The 19,884-nt window shown below is 32.1% G+C and overlaps 3 protein-coding genes across 3 annotated transcripts; 1 reads left to right on the top strand and 2 right to left on the bottom strand.

Moving 5' to 3' along the window:
- Positions 1–202: 202 nt before the first annotated feature.
- On the top strand, positions 203–5,048 carry HELRODRAFT_164759 (hypothetical protein; the record flags this gene model as incomplete). Its single annotated transcript, XM_009030736.1, has 8 exons — positions 203–242; positions 917–1,285; positions 1,617–1,889; positions 2,043–2,224; position 2,595; positions 2,746–2,778; positions 3,436–3,556; positions 5,012–5,048. The coding sequence occupies 8 exons, from the start codon at positions 203–205 to the stop codon at positions 5,046–5,048; spliced, it is 1,056 nt and encodes a 351-aa protein (XP_009028984.1).
- A 3,878-nt stretch (positions 5,049–8,926) lies between these two features.
- On the bottom strand, positions 8,927–14,556 carry HELRODRAFT_189564 (hypothetical protein; the record flags this gene model as incomplete). The annotated part of the gene is made up of 7 exons (XM_009030735.1): positions 13,696–14,556; positions 13,052–13,297; positions 12,729–12,906; positions 12,380–12,591; positions 11,959–12,152; positions 11,115–11,169; positions 8,927–9,205 (listed from the first exon to the last, which is right to left on the bottom strand). The coding sequence occupies exons 1-7, from the start codon at positions 14,491–14,493 to the stop codon at positions 8,927–8,929; spliced, it is 1,962 nt and encodes a 653-aa protein (XP_009028983.1). The 5' UTR covers positions 14,494–14,556.
- A 1,533-nt stretch (positions 14,557–16,089) lies between these two features.
- On the bottom strand, positions 16,090–18,508 carry HELRODRAFT_108080 (hypothetical protein). Its single transcript, XM_009030734.1, has 6 exons — positions 18,484–18,508; positions 17,729–17,980; positions 17,372–17,549; positions 16,999–17,219; positions 16,219–16,816; positions 16,090–16,180 (listed from the first exon to the last, which is right to left on the bottom strand). The coding sequence occupies exons 2-5, from the start codon at positions 17,846–17,848 to the stop codon at positions 16,460–16,462; spliced, it is 876 nt and encodes a 291-aa protein (XP_009028982.1). The 5' UTR covers positions 17,849–17,980; positions 18,484–18,508; the 3' UTR covers positions 16,090–16,180; positions 16,219–16,459.
- Positions 18,509–19,884: the final 1,376 nt, after the last annotated feature.

Raw genomic sequence — 19,884 nt, 5'->3', positions numbered from 1 at the left:
AAAATATTTATTTAGGAATCTTTTCAAATGTCAATAGCTTGAAATTTTAACAAAAATTTTAATTAACTGATCAGTTGGATAATTGGCTGATTGATGAGTTAATTTTCTCTTCTGTTGATAATGAACGTCTAATTGATTGATTGATTGATTGATTGATTGATTGATTGATTGATTGACATTTACATATGTGAAGTGCTTAACCATGGATTTTTTTACTATAATATTCTTCGTAATAAAAACAAGTTAGTTTTTTTTGTTTTTTTATTATTTTGGTTAACCTTTTAATAATAATAATAATAATAACCATAATGATGAAAACATAATCACCTAATCAAATAAGTTTATTAAAATACTCTACATACTAATGTGTGTGTATGTGTGTGTGTTTGTGCGTGCGTGTGTGTGTGTAAGTAAGAATGTATATGGGTTTGTGTGTTTGTGAGTGTGTGTGTAAGTAAGGATGTGTATCGGCTTGTTTGTGTGTGTACGTGTGTGTGTGTGCGTGTGTGTGTACAGACAGACAAATGAGGATGAAAAAATAGAATGCCGCTGGCAATTTATTACCAAGAATGTTAAATGGGTTACCAGCGATAATAATATTGATAACTGTTATTATTATTATCATTATCTTATTATTACAATTTTAATTATTTTTATTATTCATCTGATTAATATTTTCATGATAATATTCTTATTCATATTTTACTACTTAAATGTTTTACTACTCCAATCGTTGAAGTTGATATTTATAAAATTATGGTGGAATAATTTGAGAAAAAAAATTAATGATTTCTGTTTTGAGACTGTTTAGGTGTTTTCTGGTTATGTATTTGTATCCAAATGGGAGTTACTTTTGCCTGTTTTTTTTTTTTTTTTTTTTTTGTTTATCCCATAAAACCATTCTTACCTCTCACAGCCACCTCCCAAATTCTCAACTACATTGACGAGGAGAACACCGAAACGGTAGGCGGTCTCGTCCAAGGCAGCGTGAAGTTGCGCTGCAGAGGGGCCACCACTTTCGACCCCTTTACTCATTCGGTATACTGGTACGACACCGTCTACAACACCGACGAAAATCCGATTCTGATATTTTCGAGTATTAACAATACCGACTTCAATCCGAATCCGAATCACCCGAAATCTGCGCATTACTTGATCGACTTTTCAGACTTTAGTCTCACAATCAGCTCACTTGATCTGGACAACGATCCTGGATGTTACTTCTGCGTTGTTGAGCTTGACGGCAATGTTACATTCAGGCAGAGTTATGATTTGACTATTTTCGGTTAGTTAGTGAGTGGATGTTTTTTTTTCTTAATTTTTAAGAAATATTTTTTTGATCTTTATAATATATAATGTTATAAAATATTTCTGACACCTCATGGCGTCTTCTTTATGTTACAGGCAAGAGAAATAGCGTTGTAAACCCCTAAAAAACGTTGTTTTTGAAAATAGAAACTTCAAATCAAAAAACTCCAAATATTTATCAATTATCATAGGAGGACATGTAAACTGAAATTAGTTTATTAGTCATTAGTCATTCGTAATTAGTATTCAGTTTCCTGTCATTAAAAGCAAAAACGAGTATTAACACTAAGAAAAATTGAAAATACTAGGTCCCCCTGAATGTAAAGGCGAGTTCGAAGTAACGGAAAATGTTACGGTGGAACTGACCTGCCTGGCCAACCATTCCGGCAAGCTGCTTCCGAAGTTGAGGTGGTTCAAAGAGGAAAATATCATGAAGGGAAGGTCATCTGTGGAGGTGAGGCGGACGACTGAGGTTGTCAGTTTCACGGCCAGCTCCAACGACAACCAGGTGAAGCACATCTGCCAAATGACCTACGGAAACGGACTGGTGGAAGAATGCGAGGGGATCATGAAAGTCCAATGTTAGTCCGTTAGAAGGGGGACATCTTACAGACCAAACAATAAAACATTTTAGCATATTACCACAACATACTTATTTCAATCAATTGATCAATCAAACCTTTTAGTGTATCATAAATTATAACCGCGAGTAATCATTTGATCAATGCATCCAGTTTTCGTGCGAGACTTGACTATTGAACCGAACAAACGCACTTTCTTTGTAAAAGAGGAAATCAAATGTTCGGCGAGGGGCAACCCGCCGCCCAAAGTTTACTTTGGCACCGCGTCGGTCCTTGCCGTGAAGGGGATTACTAAATCCAAGTCCTTACAAATACAATCTTCATGGGCAGATCAAGTTTGTCATCGTGTGCGTGCGTGCGTGCGTGCGTGCGTGTGTGCGTGCGTGAGAGGGGGTTGAAAAAAAATTATTCAATGGTTGATTCAAATTCTTATAATTAGATATGAAAAAATATGATGGTATCGACAAAATCTAATTAAGACCGACTGACCAATCAACCGAAGCTGATTGATTAATTGATTGATTGGTTGATTGAATAATTGATTAGTTGAATGATTGATTGGTTGGTAGATTGGTTGATTGATTAACTGATTGATTGATTGATTAAATGAATGCTTGATAGACGATCAACCTGGTATGCACGGCCAACAATACGTTCAACGGACTTACAAGAACCGAATCTCATAACATAACAATTGATGTTAAGGGTAAGTTGAGATAAAAAAAATAAGTCTCATCATGAGAACATCCTTTTATTTTTTAACTCCAAATACCAAATATCAATTATGAAATAATTATAAAATTCTATTAATCTAATATAATAATAATAATAATCACCAAAATATTTTTTTATCCAGTGAGAAAAGAGAACGAAATCAAAGATAACTTAGGTTGGCGAACATATCTTACACTAATAATACTAATATTAATCATTACTGCTACTAAAATTACCGACTACCTTTCTTAGTATCACTGTTACTATAAATCATATTAATACTAGTACTATTAGTTCGTCTTCTCTCTCGTGTGTTATCTCCTTTCTGGATATTGGCGACCATCAACCACATGTCACATAAGCTTGCGATTGTATATATCACATATACACATATATATTTATTGGTAATAGACCATAATTTTTACAATATTCTATAAATTCTACCGAATGTTTACGCCAAACATTTGGTAGAATTTATAGAATATTGTAAAAACATATATATTTATATATAGCTGTGTATGAATTCTACCGAATTGCAGGCATTAATCAATACAAAGTGTGCTTTTTTCAATTTTCCTTAATAGAATTTTCTGGAAATTGTCAAATCTATTGAAAATAGAATTATTATCCAAGTTCATCTTGAAAATTTAATAAAACTGTTGCTATCCAAATTCATATATCTATATATGTATATATTGTATGAATATTTATTACATGTATATCTCATATTAGCACGTATTTACAAGGACAAGACAAGTCCACCTTTGCATTCGTTCAGAATAATTAAACCAATAATATATTAAAACAAATAAATAATTAATCATTACCACAGATAAAGTCACTGATCAGACCTACTTGGTACTGACGGCCATCATAGTAGGGGCCTCTGTCTTGTTGGTGCTCATCTTCGTTTGTGTTGTTGTTAAGAAGAGGCAGAAAAGAAAGTTAAATAGGTTTGTTGTGTGTGTGTGTGTGTGTGTGTGTATGTATTTGTGTGTTTATAAGAGTTTGTGTAATTGTGTACATGTGTGTATGTGTATGTATGTGTGTGTGTGTTTGTATGTATGTGTGTGTATTTGTGTATTAGTGCGTTATTTGTGCTCAGAATCACTTCATTAAGACATCTTCAAAACATCTGAAACCGTTTTGAGAGCAGTTTGGAGAGATTATGGCCTGCTACAATAAAAATCTTTACGCACCCACAATAAAATTACGATTAAAAATTTGTATATGTGTGTTTGTGCCTGTGTGTGTGCGTACGCGTTTTCGTTTGTTTGTTTTGGCTTATTTGTTTGCATTGTTAGTGTGTGTTATTTGTTTGCATTGTTAGTGTGTGTGTGTGTGTGTGTGTTAGTGTGGTGTGTTCAAGTTCATGTTAAAAATTTTAGACCAATTTCGAATTCGTCTTTTTTTTGTCCAAAGTCATCGAAAAAACCAGATTACATTGAAAGGTAGATGGCAACAAATATTACAGGTTGAACCTTCCTCAGTTAACATTGGTGGGTGTAGAACTGAATTTATAAGCTTTGTTACAATTTTAGGCTACAAAATCAGTTCAATGGGCCCACATACTTCAGAATTGGTTAAGAATTGTTCGTTCAATCTGCGCCAGATTCATCAGATGAGAAAGATTCTAAACAATGATGCTCTTACGTCATTCATCAACACTAGATTAGACTATTGCAACTGTCCTTTAAATGGAATGTTAGATAAAAAAATTTCGAAGTTGCAGGTAACACAAAATCAAGCTGCAAAGATTATTGTCGGTAGTTCAAGGTTTGACCATGTCTCTCCAATCTTATGGGAGTTGCGTTGGCTGTCTATAAAGCAAAGAATCCTGTTCTAAATGAAGGGTTAGGGTGTCTAAATGCCTAAATCATTTATTTCGTTCCTAGGTACATGTCCGATAAATGCATACAAATTTCTTTACTGGAAACTCATGAGCGATTGAGGTTTTCCAATTCAAATAAATTGTATGTACTGAAATCAAATTTAAAAACTGGTAATAGAGATTTTGCCGACGTTTTGAAATAAACTGACAGACGAACTTCGTCAATTGTGATTATCGCTCATGGAATTTAAAGACGCCTAAAGACACATTTGTTTAAATCATTTTTATGAATTTTTTTTTTCTTTTTGAAGATGGAGTGCTGATGAAAATTTTTAATTTTACTTGGCGATATATTAATAATAATTGTATGTGTTTGTATTGTATGGTTGTTCGTTGGTTGATTTGCAACGTTGATATGTTATTAAAATATTTTATTTAATAATTTCATTTTCCGTATAATGAATTCACATCTTACTCACTTCTCTACGTCTCACTCCTTCTCACTTTTCAATCCACATCTCTATCCACATCTCTACCCACATCCCCCTCACTTTCTATCCACATCTCACCAATTCAGGACTGCTCACATGAGGAAAGAACCTGTCAGAGTTTGACGATGAAGACGATGACGATGATGTGATTGATCATGGTAATGATGCTTATGATTATTTTGACGATGACGACTAAGATGGCGTTTTTAACGAGGGTGACGTTGGCGTGAGAATCTTGTTGTCAATAGTGACCTATGCGATACGGTAAAGATATCAAAGATAATAAAAATTATAATAATTTTAAAGATCATGACGTCATTACGACAATAACAATATTAACAACAACATTAACGCTGATGACGATAATGCAATGATTATGCATCAATTTATTTATTAATTAGTCAACTACATATATCTGCTACGCAATTTGTGCTGCTAAATCATTATTATAAAACTTCTTTCATTATTATTTCATTATTATCAGCATTTAAGCAATAACACATCTATAATATTTTCTCAATTTGTATTATCATATTATAGTGTTACTGTAGATTTTGCTTTTGGATTTTGCTAAGGCTTTCGATAAGATACCAAAGAAACGTTTGGCCTTATAATTAGAGGCAAATGGAAGTACAGGAAACACACTCATGTGGATTTTTAACTGGTTAAAAGATAAACGGCAGAAAGTGGTGCTGGGGGAAGTTTTTCAAACTGGAGCAATGTTACAAGTGGGGTTCCTCAAGGATCCGTATTAGTACCGTTGCTATTTGTAATATGCATCAGTGATATTGATCTAGGAATGAAGTATAAAATTTCAAAATTTTCAGATGACACTAAATTATGCGCTGTTGTAGACAACGATGAAGACGTTGAAATTCTAGAATGCGATTTGCAAGAAATATGCAAATGGGCAGAGGATTGGCAGATGGTATTCAACACTAAAAAATGTACAGTCATACATATGGGAGCGAACAGCTTGGCAGAAGTAGGATGTTAAAAAATAGTCTCAGATTCGTCCTGTCACAGACTTATTTCTTTTGGATCACTATAAAAAATGTTTGTTATACTATGTTATTTAAGGTAGGACAGGCGGGGATAGTGCCACGGGACTTCCGCCTAAAAGGGGAGCCTTCACATAAAATATAACGTAAATTTAAAATACCTTTCTGTTGATTAATTGTTAAAAACATTGGTTTCAGTGGAGACACACTAAAAAAATTGTTGGATTAGCTAGAAATAGTTATCACAAACTTTTTTAAAAGTCTAATTATGTCTCTCTGAGGTTCAAAACTATAAACTTTAAAAGCCTTTCATTAAATGATTACAGAGACTTTCAATAAACAATTAGGGACACTACTACTAAATAATTAGAAACACCCACGTTTTCGCTACCCCCCATGGCCGCCTCTGGTTATTATTATTTATTTATTATATTAAAATTAATTATACTGTTATCAAATACTATTATTTGCTGTGCTAATTTACCATAGCGTAAACTGTAAAGCAACTGATTAATTAAATTAATTAATTAAATTATTTGATGTTATTAATCCGATTAAATTGCTAGCTAAATCTGTTTCTAGAAAATATCCGTCATTTATATTTTGTATTATAGTCTCATTCGTTTATATAATTTTTTTCATCATTATTATAAAGAATCTTTTAAAAATAGTGATAAAAATAATTAAAAAAAAGATCTTTGAAGAAATGAATCGGCACTAACATATTATATAATTTATTAAATCGTAATATGAGTATGTGTGCGTGTGTGTGTATGTATGTATACACATATTTGTGTGTGTGTGTGTATATATGTAAACACATGTATATATATATATATATGTGTGTATGTATGCACTTGTTTTATACTGTTTTTAACAAAAAAAACAAGCATTTAGAATGTATCTACTTAAAAATTTTTGAAATCATTCCGTGGAATATTGTTTGTTTACAAATTTGATTTGACCTGTACCTTTCTGTCAGTCAATTGAAAATATTTCTATTCATTATCTTTTTCAATGGCTTTTCATTTGTATCAATAAATCTTGTGATCTCCATTGATATGGATCATGGCTATATATCCATGATATAGATTTATAAAATGAAACCAGCAGAACAACAACCACAGAAGCAACAACAACAAAATGTTCATGACATGAATACTTACGATTGCGATATTACGTTGACATTAATAATAAAAATGATAAAGACAGTAATTATAATATAACAGTTTTATATCAAAACCTATATATATATAATATATATAAAGTATATATGAAACTAACCGAATTAGTATTACAGATAGGAATTGAAATTAAGCACGCAACCTGGAATGGTTTCACGTCGTCATTTATATTCGATGTATCACCACTTACTGGTTAGGTATCTGAACCTAAGCCGTTTAAATATCCTGGTCTATGTTTGACATCCTTTGTGTTCTTGCTTGCTTCCATTATATTTTTTAGTATCGTATAAGATAAGGTAATACCAACATACACCAAGCAAAGCATGACGTTCTCATCTTAGCTGTTATTTTTCGGACTGAGTCATTCATTTAAACTTAAATAAATGAGTTTCATGAACGAAAGATAGAAAAATTATATATAATATTGATTTCACCATATTTCTTGGTACAAAACATCTCGAGTAAAATATCTTTAACAAGTTGTCAATGATAATAGCTGGAAAATTATTAATTTCGCTTAAAGTAACATAATATAAAACCCAGTATTTATGCACTATATAATTTTTTTTCAATTTGAACATAATATAAAATAAAAATAATATGCTTTAGAATGTAGCATACCTGATGAAGTATTTTTTCAATATGTACCTGCTTTTTGAATGATTCACTTTTTTATTGTTGTTGTTGTCAGTTAAAAATGGATTATGATAAGGATTGCATTTTTTGTAAAATAACAAGAGGCCAAGATGATCAAACGACTTTGCTTTATCAGGTTATTTATTACTTTTGTATATTTTTTTTTATTTCAGACATAATTATGTCGTACAATTTGTTGTCCGTTTTAATTTTACAATTTAAGTTTGTTTTATTGGTAATTTTGTTTATTTTACAATAGTCGGCCAATAAACTAATAATTATTTTTTTTGATTTATATCAAACTAAAATAAAACATGATCATTATAATCAAACTAGTCTGATTACATTAAATCAGATAATCTGATCAGATAATGCAACTATTTATTTATTTATTCATTCAATTATTTTTATTACATTGCAATCAAAATCTGTGCCTGGCATTTCAGACTTTAACGGTCAACCATTACCCCATTTTGCCGCCCGTTATATTATATTTATGATGCTTATAATTATATAATAATAACCTTAATATTTTTCAAATATACAAATTCATAAATGAAATAATGAAATAAATAAAAATTAGGATGATGACTACGCCGTGTTCAGTGACATCAAGCCTGCCTCAACCCATCACCTCCTCGTCTGTCCGAAAAAGCACATCATAAATGCCAAAGTTCTGACTAAAAAAGATATACCAATGGGTAAAAATGAAATTTTTTCAAAATGATCATTTTATTCGTTGGGCAGAATCAGAAGTCTCCTCTGTATGTAGTTCTTTTTATGGCCTCTAACTTTGACCTAAAACTTTTCATAACTTTGTTACAAAAGTATTGTTGTAGTTACACGGTCAGAAAAAGTTAATGGTGGTTTTGTGTCGTACTGCTATCTACGTCTGTGCCATTTTTCTTAGTACTTGAGTTAAATTCAACTTCATTACAAATTTTAAGTAACCGATTCGAGACCTACATATTTATATTTGTGGTTTTAGTTTTAGCATTAAATTTTTACCTATTTGAATTTGTAAATGGGTCGTTGCTACTATTGTCATTGTTTCGAAGATATGCTTCTTTTTAACTGTGTGAAATTTTTTTTGATGTTATGTGCGTTTGTCCATGTGTTTAATGACTTCCGTAGAACTTTTGTTTAATGACTTCCGTAGAACGTCAATGCCTGAGGAGTCTCAAAACTGATCACAGATGTAGAGATGCTGAGCACAGATGTAGAGATACTGACCACAGATGTAGAGATACTGACCACGGATGTAGAGATACTGACCACAGATGTAGAGATACTGACCACAGATGTAGAAATACTGACCACAGATGTAGAGATACTGACCACAGATGTAGAGATACTGACCACGGATGTAGAGATACTGACCACAGATGTAGAGATACTGACCACAGATGTAGAGATACTGACCACGGATGTAGAGATGCTGACCACAGATGTAGAAATACTGACCACAGATGTAGAGATAAGTTTTCGCGTAGAAAGATTAGATTTTAATGTAATCGAGCGAGCGAGCACTGGCGGTCAAAACGTACGTGGTTCGTTCGGTTACGATGATAATGAAAAACCATTTATCCACTAAAACTCATGATTATTTGCTTGTTGTTCTAAACGTGTTAATAACTTTAGTATATTTTTAAAACAAAAAAAACTGGATAAAACCGAACTAGATAAAGTGCTTGCGTCCATCCGCCTGCAAGTATCGAAAAATTCGTGCACATTAACGTGTGTTATCACGTTTTGTGAACGTAACTGATTTGAATTTTTTGTTCACCCAACATCATTTAAAACATAAAAATTTTATTTTATCTGATGTTTGCATCATTATCGACTCGTATTGAAATTGTTCTCTTTCAATATTTTTAGTAAGAACCTTATACCAATGCACCGGTAACATTTCGATACAATTCGATACCGATTAAAAACGCATTTAATGATACCGAAAATAATATTAAAGGCTGACATTATAAAGGATAGATATGTCTAATAGAAATTGTCCGTAATCTGCCCTGAACTCACTTTAGCGTAACATTGCTTGTTATTTTAGTTTGCTATGAAGGCTACCATGAAAATAGTTCTTAACGCTCACTGTTCAAAATTGTTCCACACAAAGCTGCTTCAAATTTGTTAGAATATTGTTTGTAGGATGTTTATGTTAAAAGTAAAAAGTTTTTTTTTATAATTCTTCATTTATTATTACATAACATCAAATATTATTGCTTCAAATTAATTTACATTTAGCTACTTTTAAATTTTAATAAACTATTTATTTATTTTGAAAGTTTTTTCAAAATCTCATAAACATAGTTGATTAAGAATAAGCAAAATTATTCAGTATGATTGGTGTTTTAGATTTAAAAACTTTCTAATATTAATTATTTCATTTGACCAGTTGAACAATTGGTAGAAATAGCTAGGAAAGTTTTAACAGAAAAAGGTGCTGATGTTGAAAAGACAAAGTAAATTTTCTTTTTATTCTTGTAATTTGTATAAAACTACTTTTGAAACTTCACATGATTGACAGTTACGATACTAAAATAAAACAAAATCCTCCACATCATAGCTTCTACACGGTTTTATACTTAATAATACATTCCTTTTCACCGATATGATCCTGACCCGTTCAAGTTTTTTATGATTCAGCTTCCGTCGTATCCAAACTCTTGTATTATATTTGCCAAAATTCTGATTCAATGATGTTTAAGTCTCAAGCCATCTCGCACACTAAATAAAGAGTGCAGCATTGCTTCCAAACATAGCATCCAAGCATCAAATTAATATGCTATTACGTTAAAGTTGAGGATAAGGTTTCCATTAGGTGCCTACACAAAATCACCAGATTAGGATTTCACTGGCCTCCATTTTGTAGCGTGAAACATCTGCACCTGCACGCCATCAACCCCGAGGATCAAATAAGGACGACTTCAAAACTGTTCGGCATTTATTCACCTAGCAGTCCTTGGTTCGCCAGTGTAAGTACCCACTTCACCTACCTAGGTTTATTTGTATTTTTATGATTTTTTGATATTTTTTGAAAAAAATGAGTTTTCATGACAAATTTTAAATATAAATAATAATTTTTTAACGAAAATATTTTTAAATTGATCATTTTAATTGCTATTGTTTTACAACAGTTAGAATTTGTGCTGGATAGATTGAAAAACATGGCTGACTGACTGTTCCACTCCTGCCTTATCGCTTGAGTCGGATCATTTGTATAGTTCAATCATTGGCTGATGTGATTTAGTGTATAATACTTTTTCATTATTTTATGTTGGATATTGAAAACAAAATTATATACCACTCTTTTTTAGTTTTTCTGTTGTACATCCTTTTCTCTGGAACTCTCTACCTACTTCTCTGACTACTTCTCCATCACTTGCGAAGTTCAGAGCGAATCTCAAGACCCATCTGTTTTCAAAATTCATTGGAGAGCGCTGTTGAACATCGCGGAAATAGCGCTTTATAAGCTGATTGATTGATTAATTGATTGATTGATTGATTGATTGATTGATTGATTGATTGATTGATTGATTGATTGATTGATTGATTGATTGATTGATTGATTGATTGATTGATTGATTGATTGATTGATTGATTGATTGATTGATTGATTGATTGATTGATTGATTGATTGATTGATTGATTGATTGTAAAGCTCGAATTGTACAGCTCGAATTGTAAAGCTCGAATTGTAAAACACATCGATTAACGTTAAAAATGTAAGTTAACTACGTTTTATTTCATATCTTATTCTTGATCTGGACACTTGTTTATTCAAACAAAAATGTGATTTCGGAAGATATGACGATTGAAGTAAGGCTTTCGATTAAGGCGAGTAACATTACATTGTATCGTCATGCTCATTATTTTACGTTATAAAAATCAAATTCATACCATGAAGTGTTGTCACATGGTTTACAAAAAATAAGCCGTACAAAAATGAAAAAATGTTCCAATCGTTGCAAAAATAGATTAAATCACAAAATAATGAAAACATGGAAACTGTACTAAATAAATAAATTGAAAATCAGCTGCAGTTGAAATCACCATAAAATACTTTTCGACCTAATCATTACACCGACAAAATAGTATGGGTTTGTTTGGTCAGGTTTGTACTTAAAGATTTGACAGCCATCATTATAATTTCCTTCGTTATTATTATCGATGTTGTTGGCATAAGTATTCTTTGGCAAACACCTGCTCAAATTAATTTTCTGAACGAAGGTTTCAACAGAGGACGAGACAAAGAAGTAGTTATCACTTTCAAAATTCTCAGTTCCAAATAGGTAGAGGCAGTCGTTGATGTTGAGAAATGCGGAGTTAATGGCAGGCTTCTTCAACGTCAGCAAGCGTGTCCACTGATCAGCTTCAGAATCATAAACCTCTCCTGACTTTTATAGTGATTATTAAATTGTACAGTTTAAATAAATTTTAACATCAAATTTCATACAAAATATCACATTATAAAAAGTTACAATCAGCTATAAAGGAGATAAATTTTAAACAAAAAAAAGTAAAATTTAAAAATTTAGGTTTACGTTAAAAAAGTGACTAAATGTGTAACTAAAAGTGTAAATACGTGACTAGATGTGATGTAGGCTAAAGCTAAAACACTAACCATCACATTCTCCGAGTCGAAATCACATTTTCTGCCCCCAATTACGATCAATCTGTTTCCCAAGGTGGTCATAACGTGGTCCATTCGTTCATTCAGCAATGGAGCCATTTCCGTCCATTCGCTTCCATCAGGAATGTACCGCCATACTTGCTTCGACGTTCCGTGCGCGTTCAAACCGCCGCTGACGTACATCCTGCCGTTGCAAACACAACCTGTGGTTTAAAAAAATGGCTAAGTTAGTCACCGTCAAATAAATTTCGATTTTAAGACTATTAGATAATTAATTTAACAGAAAATTAATAGCAAGTTTTGTGGTATGAAATACAATGAAAGATAGAAATTAACAAACCTGCCAAATTAAAAGTCTCGACTGGCAGAGGCGCCGACATGAGCCACCTGTCTTCCCGAGGAACGTATTTTTCAACTGTTCCAGTGAGTGAAATGAACGAGCGACCGGAAACAGCATACAGGTGTCCGTTCATTTCACCGAAGTAGAAATTTTTTCTTGGAACATTCATTTTGGAGCACTGGATTGATATTTTAAAAGTTATTAATTTGAAGTTGAAACAAAAGTGAAGCGTTTTTTATCATCCGACTTATCGAATTGTTTAATTTCTAACCTAAACTCAAAACCTCATAAGCTAAAAAAGAAATTATTAAAATCTAATTAACCTGTGTCCAGGTTGAGTCGGTGAGATCGAAAACATGGATCTCATCCGTTAAGCGCTGGGGTACAATGCCTCCGCCAGCCAAATATAAGCACTTATCTACCATGCAAACTTTGTATCTACAGCATGGCACAAGTGGTCCCAGCCTGTTGGCAGTTCTGAACTGTACGGAATCTGATCTGGCATCTTTCCTTTCCTCCTCAAACGTTTTAATGAAATCATAAACCGAGAGTACTTGAGGCTGAACGTCCTGAAAATTGATGTTATGTTATTGCAGGGAATTGAATTAAATTTCTTACCGATTATAAGATGTACAATTTAACGTAACATGAACCTACAAAGATGTTTTTGAAAGCAGACGGTAGAAGTGGAATTCTCACGAGAAAGTGAAAATGTTTGACAAGACAAGCGTAAATTAAAGTAAAATAAATAGCGTCTGAAAAATACTTGAATAGCCAAATAACTTTGAAAAAATTTATATTATGGAAATTTATAACGTAATAGTAATAATGATTTATAGATTCCGTAAATTACAGATGCGATAGGTTCTTGCATCACATATGAAAGTATTGAATGCAGCAAGATCCTATCCACAACTCAACAAAACTAACAAAATTTGGCTCATAAATCATTTCATCAAATACTGACTTTGAAAGGGGATGATCCAAGAGCAAATATCGTTCCAACTGAGCGGAAATTTTCCACAACCTTTTCCTTTTTGTTAATGTTCAGCTCGAGTTCATCAAGTATTTCGTTACTTCTCTGCCATTCGCCGGTTGTCATCAGACCATACCTCACCCCGGTTAACAATTTCTCTGCATGTTGTCTCCTTGATTCATCGGCAGATATCCAACGAATAACGAAATTGAAGATATCAAATTCGCTTTCTGCATTGAAAAAATCAGATTCAAGAAGGTAACAAATGTCATCCGGTGCCAACTTTAACACGCTGGATGTCATACCAAGTTTTCTGAAATTCTCCGTGACGTACTCACGGACATTATTCAAAACGTCAGGCAACATGTATTTGGATGCAAATTTTAATATACGCGGAAATGTTGACAAATATTTGGACAGCAAGTCATTGTACACGTGAATCATGCTACAAATTTGCAGATACGATGCTCCTTTCAATCCCTCTTTCAGCATTTTGTATGATTTCGACTTCGTACACTGATAACCATTATTTCTGTTATCATTTAGTAGCTTTGACAAAAATTCGCAAATTTCGATCAAACTCTCATCCGACATCAACTCTAGTGTAAGTTCTTTGAAGCGTGCATCTCGCATTCCACTGTTTACGAGGCCCTCGAAATATCCGCTGGCTCGAAGCAATATATCCTCATCTACTTCGAAACGTCCGCCTGTTTTGGAAATTAACACTACCATCTTCGAACCATCAACATCGTCCGCTTTCTTTATTTCCATTTTAATTCTTTTGTCCATTTTAAGTTAAAAATTTCAAACAGTTTTCAAATCACAAAAAATGAAATCTTTACCTTGTACGCGTACGATTTGATCAAAGTTTTGAAGCAACAATTCTGAGGTTGTAAGACATGGCTGTACCCCATTTATAGGATAGGATTTTACAAGGCGTACGTAATAAATACGTATATGGATTTTACAACGGGTACATATTAGCAATTTCTCTGTTGTTGTACAAAGGAAAGAAAATAAATTTAAGAGCAAAGATCAATAGCATTTCTAGACAAAGTCCAAGTTTACAATAACTCTTTGTTATCTATTCACAATTCACAACTTGAACTTGTAATTTTCATAACTCGTTTAGAAATTTGCTTCATTAAATATTGGACTCTATATGTTTGAAATAAAAATTCATTTTTTAAAAATTATTTCAGATTTACAATTTATCTATTGATGATATGAAAACACGGCACAGCTTTGTGCCATCAGACCACTCGTCTTAACCAAATTCAACAACTTCGACATCTTAACTTTCTGCGTCATTTATCTATGTCAAACATATTCACACAGTTTCAAAAATTGAACATGAACATGAAAAAATATGAACATGTACAAGACAATACAATACAACATATACAATACATCATGATAATTTGTTTCTTTTGTTTTAAACTCTAAAATCAGCAAACAAACAAACATTTAATTATAGCTTATCATAATTCAATGGAAATACTTGTGATCGCTAATTACCTTAAACGATATTTTTTATATAAAAATTTTAGTGTTCAGTGTTCTACATTAGACATTTCATGTTTGTATAATTAGATGAAATAATAAATTTGGAAAAAATTTGCATTTTGTAAATTTTCACGTCTTCATGATTTTTTCCGATTGCCAAACGTTCTTTTAAATGTTAATCCTTAATTTTTAACATTTAGTGTGTTTGAACCATTAAGCTCAGTTGGTAGGTCATTTGCCAAGATTTTTGAATAGAATATTTATACAGAACTAATACACGTTAAACGTTTTACGAGAAATTTATTTAAACCGACTATCCAACGAGCTGAAATTAAAAATTTTCCAGAATGCAGTCTGGCAATAAAAATGAATCAGAAGGGTTTCAGAGAACAAACGCAGATATTTAACATTTCTCACGGCCGGGTTTTTAAAAGCGGAGTAGCGTCACAACATTCATGGAGTAGCCTACCTAGCAGCTACATCGGTAACTGAACCACTTTTTAAACCAAAATAAAATCGCTACCACTAAGTTCGAATTGAAAAAAAACCATTTTTCTTCAGATCGTGCTAAATGGTTAATAATTTTACAATTAGAGAAACTTTCTTTATTGAACCTTTTTAATGTTTTATCACAAATGCTCAAATTATAATTAGCATAGCGAATTTAGTGGTTCTTTACTTCAACGCTTACCCTACAGATAGATGTAAAAATTTGAATTTTTTCAAAAAACCTTCGCACGTGACCTAGTTCAAATGCCGGCATTGAAGAAATAAAAATTGAACTATTGCTGGCCTTTATGTTGTTTACACATACACCTGCATGTACAGATGAACGCACGTAACTATCAGGGGGAAAAAATTCATAACAATATGAGTACATAATATGATATAAGACATTTATCGTCAAAGAAATCAACGTCTTTGTAGTTTATCATCTCATGATATGATCATTATTGGATATTTGAAAAAATTATCATAGTTAATATTATATCAAACATGAATTTAAAAATTATAGAAATGTATAAAAATAATCTGTACAACATTTTTCAATAAATAATTATAATGAAATTGGAAAAAATGAGTTAATAAAAAATTGAAATGCGTATTGAAAAGAAAGATTTTTAACGTAGTATAAAATGGTTAGACCAAGTTATAAATAAATAAATAACCAAAAAAATAAAAAATTAGACAAGTAAACAAATGAAATAATGAAAAAAATAAAAAATTAACAAACACGTAAAAAAACAAATTATTCTGAAGCTAATTTTGAACTATTCACGATGCCGAAAAAACAATAATCGAGCCGATTGTTGACTTCGCAACGGAAAACTTGGCACCCATCATCATTGTTATTGTTGCCAGCAGCGTTGCTGGCAGCATCGTTAGTGTTGCTGTCATGATTTCCGGATGCAGTTATCTTATCCAAATACATCCTCAAGTTAATTTTCTGGACGAAGGTGTTAAAAAAGTGATGGCGAAAATTTAATTCTTGTCCTATGATGTAGATACAGTTGTCAGATGTGAAGAAGGCTTTGTTGAGGACAGACATCTTCAATGTCAGCAAGTTCGTCCACTGATTGGCTTCACAATCGTATATCTCTCCTGACTTTATAAGGGTTTTTGTATTTTTAAAGTTAAAACATTCGGTTCAAAGTTTTTGAAATATCGAAATAAAATACGAAACAATAGAAAAAGGTGAAAAAAACGTTTAAAAGTTTAAAAAATTAAATCTATGGTAGGTAGGAAACAAATTACAAAACAACTAGATACTAAGTTAAAAATACCAACCATAACATCATTCCAAGCGAAAAACTGATATTCACAAATTGACCCGCCAATTGCAAAGACTTTGTTGCCTATGCAGGTCATAATGTGCTCTGCTCGACTAGACAGCATTCGAGCCATCTCGGTCCAATTGTTTAAGTCAGGATTGTACCGCCATACCCGGTTTGAAGTACCAGACTCGGTCAATCCGCCACTCAAATACAGTAGGCCGTTGCACGCACAACCTGTGGTTTCATTTTATAACGTGTGTTGAGTTATCGTCGAATATTTTGGAAACTAACGCATATTTTTAGACAATTAAAATAACATTTCAATAGAAAGTTACTAATTACATAAATTGTTGACCAAAAATTTAATGAAATGTATGTAACCGTACCTGCCGGTCTGGAACTGTCAACTGGCAGAGGCGCCAGCATGGCCCACCTATTCTTTTGAGGAATGTATTTCTCAACTGTAGGTGTCCGTGTTATAAACGTGCGGCCCGAAACAGCATATAGATGTCCATCCAGTTCACCAAAATAAAAATCTTTTCTTGGAACATACATACTGCAGCACTAGATATGATTGAGATTTTAAAAGTGTTATGATTTAAAAAAAAATAAACAAAATTTTAATTACCTAACTCGTTGCCTTCAAGTTTGATTGCCAATAAATTGTTCTATCTTTTTTATTAAATTAATAAATCCAAACTTCTCGAGTATTGAAATCATTTTTAGAATAAATTCCAATTAACCTTTGTCCAAATGGCCGGGACAGGCTTGTAAACGTATACTTCATTTGTAACTAATGATGTATATCTGTTTCCCCCAGCCACATACAAACAATTGTCAACCATGCAAGTTTTATACTCCATCCAAAGCAGAGGTGGTCCTAATCTTCTGGATGTGTGGAATCGAAGAGTGGGTAATTCTGTGTTGTTCTCATTTTCGGTCGATTTAAAGAAATCATAAACCGAGATTGAATGGAATCCTTGATAGTGAATATCCTGAAAAATTATGATTTGTTATTTTTATTAAAAAAAATTTTAGTTTACTTTTTTCTAACTATAAAGTAAACAAATTATGTTATATGTTACGATTATAAATCTTCAGAAAATATTTTAAAGTAAATATTTAAGTTGGAAATATTTTAAAAGTAAAAATGACAAAAAGTGACCAATAAGTTAAAATTAAAAACTAAATAACTAGAACTCGAGAAATTAAAAAACTTTGAAGAAAGCAAGAGGTTATCTATTGTCCGTTATAGTCAATATGTCAATGGCATTGAAAATCTGTGCTCCATAATTTTGCGTAAAGAAACTGATTCAGGCTAAACCAGCTACGAGAAATTTATTTGAATAGATGATGTCAAAAAGTCTAAATTACAAAAAGATCAGACTGGAGTCAATAAAAAGGAACGACGTAGCAAAAGGTTCCAGAGAACAAATGCAATTACTTAACATTATAAACCGACAAAAAAATAAAAAAAAAGAAAAAAATCATTGATTACAATAGGAGATGATCCAAGAGCAAATATCGTTCCAACTGAGCGGAAATTGTCCACAACATTTTCATTTTTGTTAATGTTCAGCTCGAGTTTTTCAAGTATTTCGTTACTTCTCTGCCTTTCGCCGGTTGTCATCAGACCATACCTCACCCTGGTTAACAATTTTTCTGCATGTTGTCTTCTTGATTCATCGGTAGATATCCAACGAATAATAAAATTGAAGATATCAAATTCGCTTTCTGCATTGAAATAATCCGACTCAAGCAAGTAACAAATGTCATCTGGTGCCGCCAATCTTAATACGTCAAATGTCGATTGGAGATTTCTAAAATTCTCCAAAACAAAATCACGAGCTTTTTTCAAAACGTCAAACAACATGTATTCTGATGCAAAATTTAAGATATGCGCAAAATTTGATTGCTCCAAACGTTTAGACAGCAAGTCTATGTACATGTGACTCATGCTACAAATTTGCAGATATGATGCTCCTTTCAATCCATCCATCAAGTTTTTCAAGTTCTTGATTGATTTCGACTCTTTTGTACGCTGATCATCAATATTTTCTTTATCATTTTGCAATGTTAATAAAAATTCTCGGATTTCGATTAAACTCTCATCTGACAGCAATTCCAAGCTAAGTTCTTTGCTATGTGCATCTAGCATTTCACTGTTTGCGAGACCCTTGTAATATCCGCTGGTTTGTAGCAATAAATTCTTATCTACCTCATAACGTCTGTCTGTTCTGGAAATTAACACAACTTTTCTTAAACTGTCAACACCGCCGGTCCCATCTACCACCAGTTCATTGTTTCCGGCCATTTCAAGTCGAAATATTCACTTACAGATAGCTATAGGCAAAAAACAATTTCAAATCTATATGACGTTTTGATCGAATAACATGAGGCTTACACGTGCTCTTCCTTATATAAACGGAATTTTACAACCTACCCATAATACATAAAATAGTAATTTCTTTGGAAGAATAAATTTAAGATTAAAGATAACTCCCATTGTAAACGAAGTCTAAAGTCTAAATTACTAAAATTAAATATTCCATGTTACCTATATATATATATATATATATATATATATATAAATAATTAATTAGTTTTAAAACCATACCAGAAACTGATCAAAGCTGAAAATGCAGTGACATTTTCTAATAATTGTATATATATATATATATATATATATATATATATATATATATATATATCATTCCGATTACCATAATTAATCTACTAAACTGTAGTTGTGATTTTTATAACCATGGTTGTGGCTGTTATAATTTCTTATAATTATATCACTAAATGTGAAATTTAATCAAGAGTTCAAACTCTGTAACTCAGATTGTGGTAGTGCTGGCATTTGAAGGCCAAAGTTTTACCATCAGGCAATTATGTT

The sequence above is a fragment of the Helobdella robusta genome (assembly GCF_000326865.2).
Source record: "Helobdella robusta unplaced genomic scaffold HELROscaffold_7, whole genome shotgun sequence".
Taxonomy (NCBI): domain Eukaryota; kingdom Metazoa; phylum Annelida; class Clitellata; order Rhynchobdellida; family Glossiphoniidae; genus Helobdella; species Helobdella robusta.
The sequence above is the reverse complement of the archived record's forward strand: the minus strand, read 5'-3'. Positions and strand labels throughout refer to the sequence as shown.